Source organism: Plectropomus leopardus, chromosome 7 (genome assembly GCF_026936395.1).
Source record: "Plectropomus leopardus strain MGB_pleo_1.0 chromosome 7, ASM2693639v1, whole genome shotgun sequence".
Taxonomy (NCBI): Eukaryota; Metazoa; Chordata; class Actinopteri; order Perciformes; family Serranidae; genus Plectropomus; species Plectropomus leopardus.
This window is the reverse complement of record NC_142182.1, coordinates 31056679-31074021: the sequence shown is the minus strand read 5'-3', so window position 1 is coordinate 31074021 and position 17343 is coordinate 31056679. Positions and strand designations below refer to the sequence as shown.

Below are 17343 nucleotides of genomic sequence, written 5' to 3'. Positions count from 1 at the left end.
GGCTCCCGACCTTGGAGCTAGAGCCCTCCAAAGGGTGACAACATAAATCTTGGGGTTTTGAAATGATTAATATAGTGGGAAAGGAGCAAAAATATCAAAGAAGGGAATGTAAAGTAAGATGCAAGAGAGACAAAATTTTTGGAAAAATCATTGTACGACAGTGAAGGCCGAAAATTACAAACTGCACTGGCAAAAAGAGACAAGCCTGTTGTTAAACCATAGGCATAGATTTTAGGAAGCATGCAGGGGATCTGGCCACCTTAATATCAGATGTTAGCATGTGCACTTTTGAAATGCCAGAAAGTGCCTCAGATGCAACAATGCACCCAGTAAAGTAGGTGGCAGTATGCAACCTCTAAAGCATTGGTTATGATCTGCCAGAAACCAGAAACAAGATGAAGCAAAGTGCATCGTTGAAGAATGATATTTCCACCATGAATTGGTGCAGGAAAGGCACAAATTGGTGCATGAAAACTCACCAGAATGCAGAAAATTAAGTGTTTGATACTCAAAGTTTCTTGGGGGAGGACCCTCAGACCTCCAGATTAATATGTTCACCCTTGTGTTATATGCTACACAATTATGATCCCATAAACTTACTGAGAATCAAATGTCTGTCCTGTTGTGGCCAGGAGGTTTAAGGGTTAGATCATGTAATTATAACATTAAAGGTTTGTGTGTGGGTAACTTTGTTGCCTGTCATCACCTGTCTCCCCCTTAATTTTTTTTATGGTTTAACACAAGAAGTCCAACAGAAACATGAAATATTTGTCTGAAAAACTGTGGTCTCTTTCTTCTAAAGTCCTCTTTGATAAAACTAAATAAAAAAGAACCATTTGCAGGGCCAGTGACAAACGTTTCTGGCTTTAGGAATATTCAGAGATGACAATAAAGGCTGCTATAAACTACACTAGTAAATAAAAACATCTGCAATCCTGGTGTGTTTATGGGAACTTTTAACATCTTTTATCCCCCCAACAGCCTTTGTTAGTTATATTTCCCACTACACACACTATCAGAATACAAATGGTCTTATTGTTCTGTTCATTATTAGTTTCCATTAACAAATACAGTATAGTTTTTTTTTGTTTTTTTTACTGTCCACCAATGTGATACAGGAAAGATCCTGTTATTTGTTATTTTGAAATTTATTTATTTAAAAAGGGACAGTGCACATTAATCCACATTTAAACAAATGTAGCCTAAATGCACCTGAATTAGCTGGGGAGCTAATTTTCATTGGTAGTCTCTTGCCTGATGTTATAGGCTTCCTAAAATACACTATGTACAATGGTTAAGACAGATAAAAAGGCACACATGCAGTGTGTATACAGTTTTTCATACTTAATTTCATACAATCTCTCTTGAAATACTGTTAGTATCTCATAATAATGAGAAATTTTCTCAAAATAGGCATTTTAAGAGACTTTCCTTTTATAAAGATTTGCATGATCGTTTTCATTGTATAGGCAGAAATGGGCTTCCATACCAATGATATTCCGCACTTGGCAGCAGAGGATCATATGTTTTGAATATGTGAGAGCAGTGAACGCCTCTCTGAGCGGGACTCAGGGCTCGTGTCCGGGCGGAGACAGGACAGTCTGAGCGGACAGAGAAGGAGGAGGAGGACTCTGTCCAACACTCAGACGGGACACACAGCGGGTAAGTTTCAGCTCTGATCGATGTATTTACAACGCGAGATCCTTAAATAATAACACCATATTGTTTCTTCAGTGGTTTGTTGTGTATCTGCGGGACTCCGCGGTGAGTTTATTGTACTTTATGTTACTTTATAATCTTCTTTCTTCATCTGTCAGTACAAATCTCCGTTTTTGTGCGATCTGGCATTTTAATTTCTGCTTCTGAATGTATTATACTAGTGTAAGTTTTCGCAAGTCGACTTTGTTGAACTATTTAAAGTGTGAGGTGAACTTTACGAAGTAAAACCGGATACACGCAGATCCGCAGTAACGTTACATTTTCACAGCCTACCTGCTTGGGATTCTCTCATCAACAGTGAGTCTTATTTTACAAGTTCAGTTAGACGACTAAGTTAAAAAGTGCCAAAATAAAATAATGTAAGAAAAATCCCTGTAACATACTACGCAAATATAGGACCTTGATTTAGATTAATATGTTTACTCTTTTTAATAAAGCACACTATAAACTGTAATTAGTGTTATTAGCGTTATTAATGGTCAATAAATATTCACTAATGTTTCATAGAACAGTTATAAGCTATTAATAAGAGCATAATTGGGGTTGCCAAATTGTACCTCTGGTACATACCACTTGTTTTGTCTTTTTTAGCTCTTAAATGAACTGTATGGTAAGGCTGGGAGATATAAAGAAAATGAAATATCACAATATATTTGACCTAATGAACTTTGACCACAACATCAATATTGCAATTTCATTGTAGGGTTAACATTTAGCGTTTTAAGAAAATATTCCTACATTGAGATTTTCGATAAATAATCATAAGCAAATGTGGATATAGTGATTTAGTTGGTTAAAGAAAATAACAGATCAGCTAAAAGAGTCTGGTAAGTTCAGAAAATGACATCACTTTACTGTAATGCAGCCTTTAAAACCAGTAGAAACCAACATTTATGCTAATCCAAAGACCTAAGACGATATCTTATCAATATAATAACGATATATTGCCCAGTCCTACTGTATGACTGTTGTAGAAGAAGCTGGTGTTACTAATTTCAAGTCATTAAAGTTGGTAATAAACAGATTTTAGTGGTCAAATGTTTCATTTAGAAGGTAGATTTATTAGTCATTTTTAAACAAAGTTTAACCCTAGTGTTGTCCTTGGGGTCAATCTGACCCCAAATGAAATCTTTTGCTATCAAAATATATTTTTCATACTTATGTAAACAAGGTCTATTCTAAATTCCAAAACAAGGGGAAAACTGTGTGGTAAAGGGTTGGACTGAAGTAAGACTAAAGATGTAACACAGAATGGATTGACAATTTATACAATATGCTATGAATAACATTCAAAACAGGGCGGGGTAAGAATGACCCCAGAGGATAAAAGGTTTATAGCAATCGGGAGGACATTACAAGGGTTTTATAAAATGTATTATTTGAAGGGACTTTTAAGAGTTTACTTCAAGGACAAAACAAGTGTTATGCTGGAGGAGGAAAATTTTCCACAACCTGGCAACCCAAATGCTGCTTGTTAATGTCTTACTATTAAACTGTAGTATTCCAGTATTCCAAAACGATGTACTAACATTATTAAGCAAACTATTTGTATTAGCAAGTGGTACCAATATATTTTTTGGAACTTTATTATTATAAATGAGCCGTTGTGTTATTAATTAAAGCGACTCAGGATGGTGCTCTTAAGAAGCTTCGTCAGCTGCACAACCCCTCTTGTGTTCCTGTGCTTCAGCCTCACAGTAACATATTTGTGGACAAAAAAATTTCCTTGAGTGTCATCCCATGAAGTGGGTGACGACACCTCGGAGACCCCGGCCAGTTGTAGTCGTCATGCAGTTGTACAATAGTACACTGTCATGAGCACACAGAAGGAGCTGTTTTCATTGCACAGCAATATCAGGCTCTTGTCAGTGTCCATTTATTCAGTCTTTATGTTGGCTTAGCACAGCTGTGTGAGGAGCTCCCTAGATGTCTGTCATTGTGTCCCGGCGTGGCTCTGACCCTGCTGCAATGTTGTGTAAACACCAGCTTCAGCTCCATCAACCTGATGCATCCAATTCCCATACAGAGTGTCATTTTTAACATGCAGGTTTTTTTTTTTACCAGTTCTGAGTCACGATGGAGTCTCACAGGCTGAGTGGCTCTCCGGACGTCAGGATACAGCGGAGCTACGCACAGCCACACAGTCCTAGAGGCAACCAGGACAACTTGTTTGGAGTCAGGGTGCAGATCCAGGGGATTAAAGGTCAGCCCTATGTGGTTCTGAACAGTTCTGGACAGGAGATCCACCGGGACGTCTCCGTCATTACTCATCAGGCAGGGTACAATCCTGGCGTGGTGAGGAGGTCTGTGGATGAAAGACACTCTCCGTCAACCTCCTCCACGTTTCATTATCAGAAACACCCGGAGATTCTGAAACCTTATGACCCTGAAAGTAATAATCTGAATTTAGTCATTCCCTCAACAGCTTCAGTTGCTCGACCCGCACAGCTAAACACCGGCCTTCCTCCTGAGAATGTGAACAAACCCAGGATCCCTCTGCCTGCCGAGGGCTCAGAGGTGGACCAGAGTGAAAACAAGATGCCTCCCTCAGGTATACAAGCCCCTGCAAGGTCCCCAAACTCAGTGGACACAGACCCCTTCATATCAGTAGGGAAACTAATAAGCCAGTTCAACAGCAGTCAGCGGAGGGGAAGAGGAGGACCAAGGAATCGGTTGAATCCAGAGCAGTGTCGAAGGTCACGCAGCGTGGACAGCAGTCGAACTTCGGACTCCTCGTCCTCGTCTTCTTCCTCCAGCAGAGCGTCGTCTCTGAAGGCTGTCAGGAGCGAGACCCCAGGTGGGATGTATCCTCCGGGGTCAGCCAGGGCTCGACTCCTCAGTGGAGAAGCCTCTTTGTCAAGGGAGGAGAACAAGCCCAGCGCCCTGCTTATTAAAGGACTCACTGGAAAAGAGATGATGTCTCCACAGGCTGCAAAAATGCTTCACAGGGCAGAGAAACCCTTCATCTCTAAATCAAGCAGTGACCAGACTGATGAATCTGATGAAAGAGATGCACAGGTAAAGAGATTCGTGGCATGACACAGCTGTCATTTAAAAGAGTGTATTTATTTGCTGTATATTCCCTAACCAGGTCACTCCTGATCTTCTGAAAGGACAGCAAGAAGTCTCGGTCGATCCTCCTGAAGACACAGCAAAACAAATACTGTTCACTTACCTAAAGGACGGGTAAGCACCACTCACTCAGGAAACAGTTTGACATTTTGGACAATATGATTTTTCAATTCAGTTCAATTCAATTCAATTCAATTCAATTCACTTCACTTCACTTCACTTCAATTCAATTCAATTCAATTCAATTCAATTCAATTCAATTCAGTTCAGTTCAGTTCAGTTCAATTCAATTCAATTGTCAATGCAATGCATTTGTGCAACATTAAACAACACGCTTTAACAAAAAGCTGAATAAAATAAGCTAAGAATAGAATATATTTTTTTTTTAGTTAGTTAGTTTTTTTAGTTATTAGTTACAAAATTCATCTACCAGCCTATTTAAAGCTCACTTGTTAACATGTCCAGTTCCCTTTATTTAATTTGTCCAGAAAACAATGGGTGGAAATGACAAGCTTGGGGTTTTGTAAGGGCTCATGTTCTGGACTATTTTTTGGATAGAAACTATCTGGAGTTGAACTGAGGAGATTTGGTTTGATTGGTAAAAGGGTGGATCGAGCTCTTTCCCTCTGTTTCCTGCATTTTTGCTAAGCTAAGGTAAACAGCTGTAGCTTCAAATTTATTGTGCAGATGTACCATTTTTCCAAAAATTCTAACTGTTCTTTTAAAACAGGCTAATAAATAAGGTTGTACTCTCGACTGGAGTTCCAGACTCTTTCTCTTTTGACCCTACAGTCACCTCTTGGTGATTAGCTTGTGGTTGTGATCATGTAGTGTATTCAGATAAGGGGCTGCTGCTCCAGCTGTGTACGCTCACGCAGCAGTCAGGAATGCAGAGCATGCAGTTGTTTCCACTGATAAAATAACTTCTTTGCATGGAACATTTTTATAAGCCATCACTTGCTTTTTTAAATGTGCTGAAGTAGAGATGTTATTCTAAAAACCATTGTATATTAAATCAGGCTGAGTGAAAACAGTTACACCTTTTTCTTTCACTCCACTGAGAGGTCCTGTGCTGCCATGTCTTTGTTTGGCAACTGACTACATTTCATTTAACATACACTACACCAAGTTAGTGCTAAACTGTTGGTGAAATATTCCTTCTTGCCTCTCAGGACGGCTGATGATGACTCCACCACTGAGAAGAAAGTCACCCTGCTGCTTGAAAAGGTCAACCAGGTCAAGTGGAAGACTGCTGAAAATGTTGAGGGGGGGAAGGAAAAAGTGTGTGTTGGGATGAGATGTTTGCCAGTGCTGATCACTGTGCAGCATGACTGAAACTAACAATACTGGGTGTTTCCCTCTTCACACATGTAGGATTACGCAGCTGGGGTGAAGCTTTTGCAGGAGAAACAGGCGGCGCTGGAGAGAGAAGTGTCTGAATTAAAGCAAAAACTGGAAACGGAGATTAAGGTGTAGTGCAGCCCCATCCTGCTGATTCACCTCTCAGACACTCACTTCCTATTCCTGTGACTGATGATGTTTTGTTTTTTTTTTTTTGTTGCGCAGAATGAAAAGACTCTGGCCAAAGCTTGTGAAAAGGCCAGGACAGAGAAGAAGAAACTGCAGGAACAGTTGGACAAAAGTCAGGAAGAGTGCAGCAAACTCAGCGGCAGACTGGCTGAGATCGAGGCCCAACTTCAGTCTACCAAACAGGAGTAAGAATCTGACCCCCGAGTGACTGGACAAAGTCTACCATAAAAACTGCGTTATGTAAAAATGTCCAGCTATTATCTGCTTAATGAGGGCTACAACGGGAGAAAAGCATCAAGTTTTAAACCACCAAGATTTCAACCAATAAAGACTGAAAACAGAAGGAAACGGCTAGCATGCTATTGGCTAGCTGTTACTTTGCTATTTTGAAATCAGTGCTTAAAAAGCTAAAAACATTCCTTTTTTACACTGCCTACTCCACCCACTAATGACTACCAACTTATTTTTAAACTTGATTTTTAAATCATTTTAAATTATCTTTGCACCTCTTGTCTGCACTTTTGTTTTTTAATAATTAATAATTATTTAATCATTTAGTAATTGATTTACCCCGTATATCTTATTTTTTTCTCTTTTATTATAAATCTGTATCTTTTATTATGCTTTTATATTGTATTACTCTGTAAAGCACCTTGCACTGTTGTATGAAATGTGCTTTACAAATAAGGCTGCCTTGCCTTGCCTAAGTGCGAAGGACAGTAAAATTAGGTGAGGATCGCGGCGAATACCGGCAACGTCAATGGTAGACGGCATTGCCGATCAAAGTTAAAATATTTCAACTTTTTGTGTCTGTCACAATGTAATTTACAATTGGATGTTATGTATTCCTTCACATAAACACAGGTGATTTGGACAATAACTGGACATTACTAGGATAATTACCTACAGTAATAACCGCAGAATAGTTGTAAACAATACAGCATCACCATTGCATTATATTGTCATGTCGGACTGTTTGCTTGTTTTGCCCGTGCAATCCAGAAGATCTTGTCCGTGTGCTGTCCACAGTCTGCCTGATTCCATGTGAACGCAGAATTACTCTCGGCAAGAAAAAAAAACGGGCCCTCCCAAAAATTTTGAACAGTTCCTTTAAATGATTCCAGGTTTTGCAACACCAAGTGTAACAAACAAAGTCCGATGTTTATTCTTGGAAAGCAAATTAAATGCTTTAATGTTTAGAAATGCAGAGCTCAACAGAATAACCATGAACTTAAGCTCTATGCTGTGCTCCACTTTCTGTAACTAAGCTCATACTCTGAGGTCATTCAAGTGAACTGTGATGTATGATCCGCTGAAGGTCATTTAACCGAAAGCAGGGTCAAATACCATTTGGATTAAGCGTGCAGCAGATATCCTGTTTTTGTTATCTAGTTCTCTCAAGCACGTTTCTAAAATGTTAGTCAGCAGGTTTCTTTCCTGGATATAAAAGCTAAATGATGTCTGTCATTTCTCTTCCCTGCATATTTTTGTACATTGTCAGGCTGATTCAGATGAAGGTAGAGCGGGATCGGTCTAAGACGGAGATGAAAGATCTTCAGCAGCAGCTCTCGGAAATGCACGACGAGCTGGACCAAGCCAAGAGGGCCGAGGTGATAAATGCAGAGAAAGAAGTTCTTCTGGAGGTAAATGAAACCACGTGAACTAAATACATTTTAAAAGCTGTAGAGCTGAAGTTGCAGCTGTAAAGCTCCTAGACTGGACTCGAGGTTGTGACTTAGTATTTTGATGGATGTCTGACAGGAAATGGCGCAGATGCGTATGGACTTCCAGGAAATGCTGCAGGTGAAGGAGGAGCAAGAGGAGGTGCTGCACCGCAGGGAGAGGGAGCTCAGCGCCCTGAAGGGGGCACTAAAAGAGGAGGTGGAGACTCATGATTCGTACATGACCGCTCTGAAGGATGAATACGAAAATGAGCTTGAAAAGCTGCTCAGGGATTTAGAGCTGGCAAAAGAGGTAACAGGAAAGATGTGTTTGTACTATTTCTCTTCATTTCCAAAAGCAAAAACATGGTTTCATGGTTTCATCATTTATTGTTCCATCCTGTGTCACAGAGCAGCGCTGTGTTGGGACAAAAGAAGGTTGAAGCAGAGGAAGAGAGAGGAGTAGCAAAGGTTCAGCTGAAGGAGCTGAGCCAGGACAGAGATCAGCTGAGAGGAAAGGTGCAGGAGCTGAACAACAAGGTGGATCAGCTGAATCAGGCAGTCCAGGAGTCTAAAATCACTGAGAGACAGCTGGAGCAGAGAGCAAAGCAGCTGGAGGTGGGACAGCTGATTTATTTTAGTTTCTTCCAAGCCGTTTTTTTAATCAGCACTCATACTGATGTGATCTCTTTGGCTACTTTCTATGTATATCTGTATGTTCCTCCTCAGAGGGAGAAGCAGCAGGTTGAGGAGGCGCTAAGAGATGTGAGGAGGAATGAGGAGGAGATGTGTCAGTCTAACCAGTCGCTGCTCACTCGCCTGGAGGACGTGCAGGTAAAGTGAGGTTGCTGTTAGCTTCAGAGAAACAGCTTAATGAGATGAATTTCCTGTAACTGCAGTGTACTTTGTTGCAATCCACCCACTCTAGTTATGCCCGTCTGTCCCATTCTCGTGACTGCGATATCTCAAGTAGACCTTGAGGGAAATTATTCAAATTTGGCACAAACGTTCACTTGGACTTAAGGATGAACTGATTAGATTTGGGTGGTCAAAGGTCAAGTGTCACGGTCACTCTGACCTTTCATGCATCTCATTCAAGTGAATTCAATATCTTAACAACACCTTGAGGGAATTTCCTCAAATATGGCACAAACGTCCCCTTGGACTTACGGATTAAAATTAGATTTTGGGTTAAGGTCACTGTCGCCTTGCTTGTTTCATTCTTGTGAACATAATATCTATAGAACACCTTAAGGAAATTTCTTCAAATTTGGCACAAACCTCCACACGAACTGATTTTTGATCAAAGTCAAACATATTTTTTGGTCATAACTCAAGAATTTATTGGCTGATTATGACATAATTTCACATAAATGTCTAAAAGAATAAAATGATGATGTGACAACATTTATGTCCAAAAGGTCAATTTCACTGTGATCATAATGTTTTCTTGACATTATTGCAGGCAGTAGGAACAGAATGAGAGACGTGTTGTTAGATTCTGAATCAGCGACACTAATCTTCACATGGTACATGGAGCTGATTGTATAACTGCCGGTTGAAGATGTGTGTGTAGCATCCTCGGTTTTGGATTTGGAACTTCTTTGCAGCAAAATTTATATTTGAAGTATTGTCTTCTGTCACAGCTACATATGAGTGTGGACAGATATGTATATAAACTGAAACTGCAGTTTGACTTGTTCACAGAGGGATACATCTGTGAGGCGGTAATTCAAGTCATCACATTTCTTGGCTCTCCACGCCGTGAACTGCCTTTTCAGCCATGCTCGGAAGCTCAAGGTCTCCAGTTTCCGTTGTTTGTTTGTTCTTTCAGAGCAAGTTGACCAAGCTAAATCATGAGCACAGGGACCTGAAGGAGAAGCTTAAAGAGGAGAGGAAACAAGTAGAGGAGCTGTGGAAGACAAAAACCGAGCTGGAGGATGAGAGGAGGCTGCAGGACAGGACTGTGGAGCAACTGCAGAGGAAGGTGAGAGGTAGACTTGGACTAGTTTTTGGGCCCTTATGGAGCCAAATGAGGCCTGAAACTCTGTTATCTTAACCCTGAAGGCACATGAGATCAGCAGAAACAGCCAATATTTCTTGTACTTGTCTTGGTCGTGTACCCACAGGCGTGCACTTATCTCACTGTAGAAGCTCTTTGTTTCTCTCAGATGAATATCATCATGGAGGAGTGCGAGGCGTCCACAGATGTGCTTCAGAACCAGGTTGATGAGGCCCGAGAGAAGAGTCAGAGGGAGTTGGACGAGCTGCGGAGGCAGCTGCAGGAAAAGGGAGCAGAGCTGGAGAAATCCCGTCAGGCAGCCAAAAAACTTCAGGAAGAGGTGTGGTGCTCATTGTCTGATTCATCAGCATGTGGGTTCAACTGCCTGAGTCACCAATAAAGTAAAATGAAAAGTCAACACCAGGAGGGAAAGCAGTTATGTTGCTTTGTTTCAGTGTTTTTCTTCTGATTAGGTGTTCAGAGCGAGATTTAACAGAAACATAAAGAGTAGTAATTCTGCTTTTGTGTTATGACGGACGGATCAACCATTACCTAACAGCAGACGTTGCATGTTACCTTATCTTACAGTGTGTTTGCTTTATCGTCTGTTATGTGTTCAGCTGCTTCCTCTGGAGGAGGATCTGCGGCGGTGTTGCAGGGAGCAGCAGGAGGCCCAGCTGAGGGGCCGGCAGCTGGAGCAGAAGATGGAGGAGCTGGAGGAGAGGAACGCAGCCTCGGTGGGAGATCGAGAACGGCAGGTCAAACTCATGGAGGTAAACGACTCAAGAAACCTTAAAGGAATACTTTGCCTGCAAAATGACCATTTGTATACCAACTCAAACTGTGTTGCATTGAATTTGTGAAGGAAACTTTGACTTTCTGGCATGCCTCCACGTTGAACAAAGAATCCAAAAACCCAGACAATGTTAATGAATTGAAGTCATTAACATTTCAAAACATCCTTCTACAAACAGACACAACTGGTGCATATCCAGTCTTATGCTCAGTGCTTCCCACACAGACAGCCCTCTCCAGCCAGGAACCTTAATTTGACCTCGCTGAGCACAGGAGCTGCTAATCTATTGCTGCCTCCATTAGTTAGTTTGTTGGTGTTATTTTGGTAGTTTTGGTGTTTAAGAGTGTCAGTTCAGTTTCACTAATGACCTTTTTTTGAATTCTTTGCTTACCATGAAGACGTGAGAAAAACATTTTTTTAAGAATTCAAGGTAGCACAAGTTGAGTAATTGATACACAAATGGTTATTTAGGGGGTGAATTTTTCACTGAATTTAGAAAACTTGTAAGTTAAGTCAAATGTAAGGGGTTCATTAGCAATGTAGTATTTATTCATTCATTCATTTTCCAGAAATCCACTTATCCTGGTTCAGGGTTGTACGGGGGCTGGAGCCTATTGCAGTTGAACTTGGGCAAGAGGTGGGGTACACCCGGGACAGGTCGCCAGACTATCACAGGGCTGACACACACAGACAAACAACCATTCAAGCACACATACACACCTACAGCTGATTTAGAGTAACCAATTAGTCTAGCCTGCCCACACTGACATGAGGAGAACATGTAAACTCCACACAGAAGGGCCCCAGCCTACCAGCGATTCGAACTTGGATCTATTTGCCCTGAGGTGAAAGTGCTAACCACTGTACCACCATGCCGCCCCAATTTATTATGGCACGGGCCACCTCTGAAATGTGATTGGCCGTCCCAGGTGCCACCCTATTATGATTGGCTGTCTGCCCAGTCAGTCTGAACTGTTTGATGAGTAAACTGAATTTGAGTTTGTATTCATATTTAATTCAGTCTTACACCTGAGAGGCGGTAATGTGCCAGAGTATTGTCTAGCCTGACTAATTTTACTTACAAAGAAATTGATACAACTGTTAAAAAGTTTGTTCATTTATTTTAATTTGTTGCACTTTATACTTGCTATTGTAGTTTTTACTTTTGGAGGAACAATTTCTTTAACAACGTATGAAGGCTTTATTTTACATTTTGTGGTGTCACTTTGTTGTGTTGTGATTGGTAGGTCTATTTATCTTTTCATCTAAACAGAAATGTAAGACACTGTATGTTAAAAATTACAGTAGGTAGGGTTAGTGGAGACAAAAATGCTAAACTAAAGCGATGCTGTGTGCCCGCAGCAGCGTTCATACTTCATGCCACCCCTGCATAAGTCAGTGCCCCACTTGGGCCACCTAAGTTTACATGCCTCTGGCACTTCCATGATATTGGGGGACGTCTAAGAGACAGATTAATAAAGAAAACAGAGATATCCTCAATTTTAGTTGCTAGTATGGGTCAAACTTGAAAAACGCTGGTTTAAGATCACAACAGTTATGTTCCCTTTAATAATATACTGTATATTTATTTGCTGAAAAGCCATAATTCTGAACTGATAATCATGTGGAGCTTTCAATAACAAAGTTTGCTCGTTCTCATCAGAGTACACAGTCGAACGTGCCTTAGTTTATTACATGGTTTGAAGTGTTTATCTGTTCAGCAGCCAGTATTTGCACTCACTTGTTCCTGTGAAGTATAAGGGCACTGAAAAGAGCCATGGCAACAACATCTGACAGCTCAGCACTGTTTGTCTTGCTGATGACACAACATCACACGGTGACACTAGTGTGATCACTGTTGACACTGCGTATCGACCGAGGAAGCTCATGTTTACTGTAGAGAGTTATCAGACCTGTCTGGGTGTTCTCAGGATTCTTCTTTCACTTCTTCCTCAACATTCATTTAGCAGTGAAAAGTACAAAATCTTTACTCACTAGATGATTTTCAGATGTTTTTACTGCATTTCTTCATACATTATTACCCAATGCCCTTTAATAAGTATCTTAGTCACTTTTTTAACCACAGCCTCAGAGGACAGATTCATCATGTCCTCTGGGCTTGTAAACATTACACTGTAATGCAATATTAAGTTGGTGATGGTTTAACACATTTTTCATGCGCTGCTTTCCTCTCAGGGACGAATCAGCCAATTAGAAGAAGATCTTGGTGATGAGCGCAGCAGTGCCGACCGCCTGATGGAACGACTGGACAAAACCAAAGAGCAGGCAGGGTTACTCTCTCATTCTCACTCTGTGTTTTCTGACATTCATAAATTCTCCCAACTGTGAAGAAACAACCTTTATGCTCCGTCTTCATTGTGAGCGCCCAGCCCTCCGTCTGTTTTTATTATAAACAGATGTAGGGGCTGAGTGCTCAGATTTCCCCGTCAGACACTTTTTGTTTTGTTTCCCAACTTTGCAACACGACTGAGCCGCGCTGACTTCATATACGTTTCTCAGTCTCTGATGTCGTCATAAGAGCCTCACGTCCTTTAGAGCGCCTGTAAAGTAGGCCACCATTCATGGGAGCAAAGTGGTGCAGACTAATTGACACAAAACATGGTGCAAAGACAAAAAACAGCAAACTATTGTGAGCAGCTATTCACACTCCCTTCACTGGGCCTCTGGATGTTATTAGAGAGGAGAGAGATGTGGCTGCTCAGACCAGACAGCATTTCCTCTCATTTGAAGAATTAAGCTGAAAACTTTTCATTTAACCTCAAAGTGCTTGTCAGCAAGTGCTGCCTTTTTTAATAAGATACACTCGTGTTTTCAGTCAATATGGAAGGCAGAACAGAGAAAGTGCAAGCACATATTGACCTCTATGATTATATGTTGGCATGAAGAAATAGTGGCTCAGTGCTCACTTGATTTACACTTGCTTATGTTTTACTAAAGAATTATGCTATGCATTATGACCGAATGAAAGTAGTGGAAGAACTATCAAATGCTCTACCAATAAAATACCAATACAGCAGTGTGAAAAACCCACTTCAGTAAAAGTACAGAAGTTTTAGCAACAAATAGTACTAGTGTAACCCTGAGTTTTAATACTGACGCAACAGCGTGTACGCTGAATTTTACTGTTGTAGATGGCAAGCTTTTATGTGACACTAATTATGACATTTACAACATAAATTGATATAGAAAAGGCACACACTTGTGCAGAGAGATATTATGTGCTTGTTGTTACATTTCTCCAGAAAACAAACCTGAAAGACATGGGTTGCAGTGTGGGAGAGTAGCAAAACACTGACATGTACAGGAGGGTGAAAGCAAAACCGGGCCCTTTAGTTTCTAAAAGGTGGCGTGGGAATAAAACTCCCCACAGCCAGCCACTGATTCTATCAAAATGATAAACAAAACGACTGGTCCCAAAACAAAAGTAAAGTGGGAGTCACTGAAAAGGTGTGAAGCAAAATTATAAGCAAAAAGAAGAATCACATTTGTAACACACACTTAACTCAAACTTCCACTCAAAACAAAAAAAACACAGAAAGCCAACTGAAGGTGTTGACTCTCTGTAGACCCACAACCAACTGAGCAGAAAGAAGCCAACCCCACAATAAAACCTCTCAGCCAGATTGATCACCAGCAGCTGACAAGAGCATCACAGCTGCACCCAATAGCTCCTGATCAGCAGGGAAACCTGGGACCTAGAATTTTGTCTCTCCTTTTGGAATACTTCAATTGTACCCCCCCCCCCTCACAAAACCCCACAAGTCAGCTGGAGGATAATAACCAACATATACGTTACTTGCACTCAAAATAAGTAAAGAAAAATGGACAATGAAAGATTAAAAAATTAGATTTTGGGTCTCTGTGGATCTCTTGCCATAAATCTTTCTGGCAGAGGACGTCCAAACTCTTCATATGTGTCCCACCCAATGCTGAAATGAAACCTCCACCCTTGCATATATGTACACAAGTATGTGTGCATAAAATGGAAATGCTCAGATAAAAATTACAACTATCTCAAAATGTACGACAGCATTTGAGTAAATGTGTTTGCTTTCTCCCATTGCTGACTGGTAAAAACGGTTTCTCTCTGCGTGTGACAGATGGATCACATGAGAAACGAGCTGATGCAGGAGCGAGCAGTCAGGCAGGACCTGGAGTGTGACAAGATGAGCCTGGAGAGACAGGTACGACCTCTCTCTGCTCGCATTGAAATGTTAGTGCAAACGGACTTAAAAAAGCCCGCTGGAGGTTTTGGAGAAACAAACAAAGTTTCTGTTTACTTTCAGTGTTTCTCACAAAAATGCAGTGTGTGTATTCTTTAACTTTAACAAACACGCTGAATGATTTTTGTTTTTACATCCATGTTTACCTGCTGGCACTTTTTGTCTTCTCTTTCCGGCACCTTGCTGTATGTCTTGTAGATCAGTGGAATAATGTGAAACCACTGGCTGACGGTGCATCATGCCAACTCAGTCGCCAGAAGAAAAAAAGTTTTTTTCCAGGGACTTTTTAGCTTCTAAATGTAGGTATTGTTTGAGGGACCTGTAGCTGTTTTTCTAGTTACTTTTCTGCTCCCAAACTTAAGTGTTCATTCGCGACCCGTGGCTCTTTTTTCTACCATTTTTAAACACTTAGACATGGGTGTTTTTTACGGACTTGTCGCTCTGTATCCTGCTGCTCTTTAGCCCTGAAATTTGGTGTTTTTTCTTAGGGACCCATTGCTGGTTTTCCATAGACTTTTCAGCCCCCAAATGTGGGTGTTTTCCTCTGGGGTTACTGGCCCCAACATGGATGTTTTTAGGGACCTTAGACTCTTATTCCAGCCCATTTTTTGCGCCCAAACGTGTTTTTTTTTAGCAACCCGCAGCCGTTTTTCCAGCAGAGATAAAACCATGAAAAGCAGTCTTTTTTTATCACAACATTTCTGTGTTTACTGCCAGGATTGTGCCACCAAAACTGGTATTTTCAGCCAAAAATGATCTTTTCCTAACCATAGCCATGTGATTTTGTTCCTAAACCAAACCACACATTAACAACGGCATTGCTGAAACGTAAATTAGTTCCAACATATCTGCTACATAATTAATTTCAAACTAATTGTATTTGTGGTTTGCAGAAACGCACAATGCAAACATTAATTCTGCTTGTGTGCATGCATGTGTGTCCTCCAGGTCTTTGACATTGCTTTAAAGCACTACTAGTTCTCCAAAACTCCCCAGAATACCTTGAAATTTCCCTCAATTTATTACATTCTTCTGTTTCAATTACTCTGTCAGAATAAAGACCTGAAGAGCAGAGTGTCTCATCTGGAAGGATCGCAGAGGACCAATCAGGATTCACTCCTCTCCAAACTGAACAGCCGCATCCAGGAACTTGAAGAAAGGTTGCAAGGAGAGGAGAGGTGAGCACCTGCACATGAAATAATCACCTTATGGCTCTTTACAGAAATAAATGTATCCAGAGATTGTATTTAGAGCGCAGGGATAATGGTCCATCAGATGCTTGATGGTAGCCATTGAGCAGCACTCATATCACTTTCCCCGTGGTTGTAAGAGTGAGAGTATCTCTGGTCTGAAACACATGAGTAAGGTGTTGAGTTACAGCGATGTGATCTCTCGGTGCTCTTTGCTCTCAGAGACAACAACAGCCTGCAGCAAGCAAACCGCAAGCTGGAGCGCAAGGTGAAGGAGATGAAGATGCAGACGGATGAGGAGCACATCAACCTGCAGAGCCAGCGAGACCAGGTAGACTTTAACCCCAAAGACAAAGAAAAGAAAGTTATCAAATATGGAGCTGCAGACTTGTGACTCATTATCTCACTTTTGTGAACTCTGCAGCTGACTCAGAGGCTGAAGACAGCAAAGAGGCAGATGGACGAGGCGGAGGAGGAGATCGAGCGTCTGGAACACGCCAAAAAGAAGCTGCAGAGAGAACTGGACGAGCAGATCGAGACCAACGAGCAGCTTCATGGCCAACTGAGCTCACTGCGGAACGAGATGAGGTGACCACTCACCTTCTGTCACTGAGTTTCTGTGTTTATTTAACACTGATTAGATTATGTCATTCTTTAACTCCAATCTTTTTATTTTTTTGGCATCAGCAGGCGTAAGAGGAAATCACCTCCTCTCATTAAGGGTGTGGAAGACGGCGCGAACGACGTGGATGACTTTGGGTCTGACTGACTGAAAAACAAAATGCCGTCCAACAATTTCTGGACTTATTAAGAAACGTTGGACTCACTGTGAAAATTCCTGCATATCATATTTCAACATAATTCCATTAACAAGCTCAGGTGTGATTTCATAATGTTGTGCGTGGCATATTGCCAAGACTGACCTCTTGTGGCAACATGTGTAACTACAAACTGATGTTTTACAATGCAGCAGACAAACTGCCTTATTTTACCTAAACTCAAATGGATTAATTTGCTCCCTAAGTTATTCCTCTGCTGTGTGAGTTAATATTATGCAAACTGCAAATCTTAAACTGATGAATAAATGTGTGTAAGATACGTTCCCGACATTCACAGCTGAGCAAATTGG

The 17343-nt window shown here is 41.1% G+C and overlaps 1 protein-coding gene across 6 annotated transcripts; it reads left to right on the top strand.

Moving 5' to 3' along the window:
* Nucleotides 1-1545: 1545 nt before the first annotated feature.
* On the top strand, nucleotides 1546-17321 carry LOC121949990 (cingulin-like protein 1). 6 transcript variants are annotated; one of them, XM_088080472.1, is made up of 19 exons: nucleotides 1546-1662; nucleotides 3784-4737; nucleotides 4838-4905; nucleotides 5964-6072; nucleotides 6166-6261; nucleotides 6358-6506; nucleotides 7823-7964; nucleotides 8083-8295; nucleotides 8394-8600; nucleotides 8712-8816; nucleotides 9817-9969; nucleotides 10154-10324; nucleotides 10605-10757; nucleotides 12977-13066; nucleotides 14902-14985; nucleotides 16078-16202; nucleotides 16437-16545; nucleotides 16639-16802; nucleotides 16902-17321. In XM_088080472.1, exons 2-19 carry the CDS (start codon nucleotides 3796-3798, stop codon nucleotides 16981-16983), a joined length of 3162 nt encoding a protein of 1053 aa, XP_087936598.1. In that variant the 5' UTR covers nucleotides 1546-1662; nucleotides 3784-3795; the 3' UTR covers nucleotides 16984-17321. The 6 variants fall into 6 exon arrangements, with proteins under 6 accessions (XP_087936598.1, XP_087936599.1, XP_042351819.2 ...); XM_088080473.1 differs by having other exon boundaries at nucleotides 4811-4905; nucleotides 5964-6018; nucleotides 16905-17321; XM_042495885.2 differs by having other exon boundaries at nucleotides 4811-4905; nucleotides 5964-6018.
* Nucleotides 17322-17343: the final 22 nt, after the last annotated feature.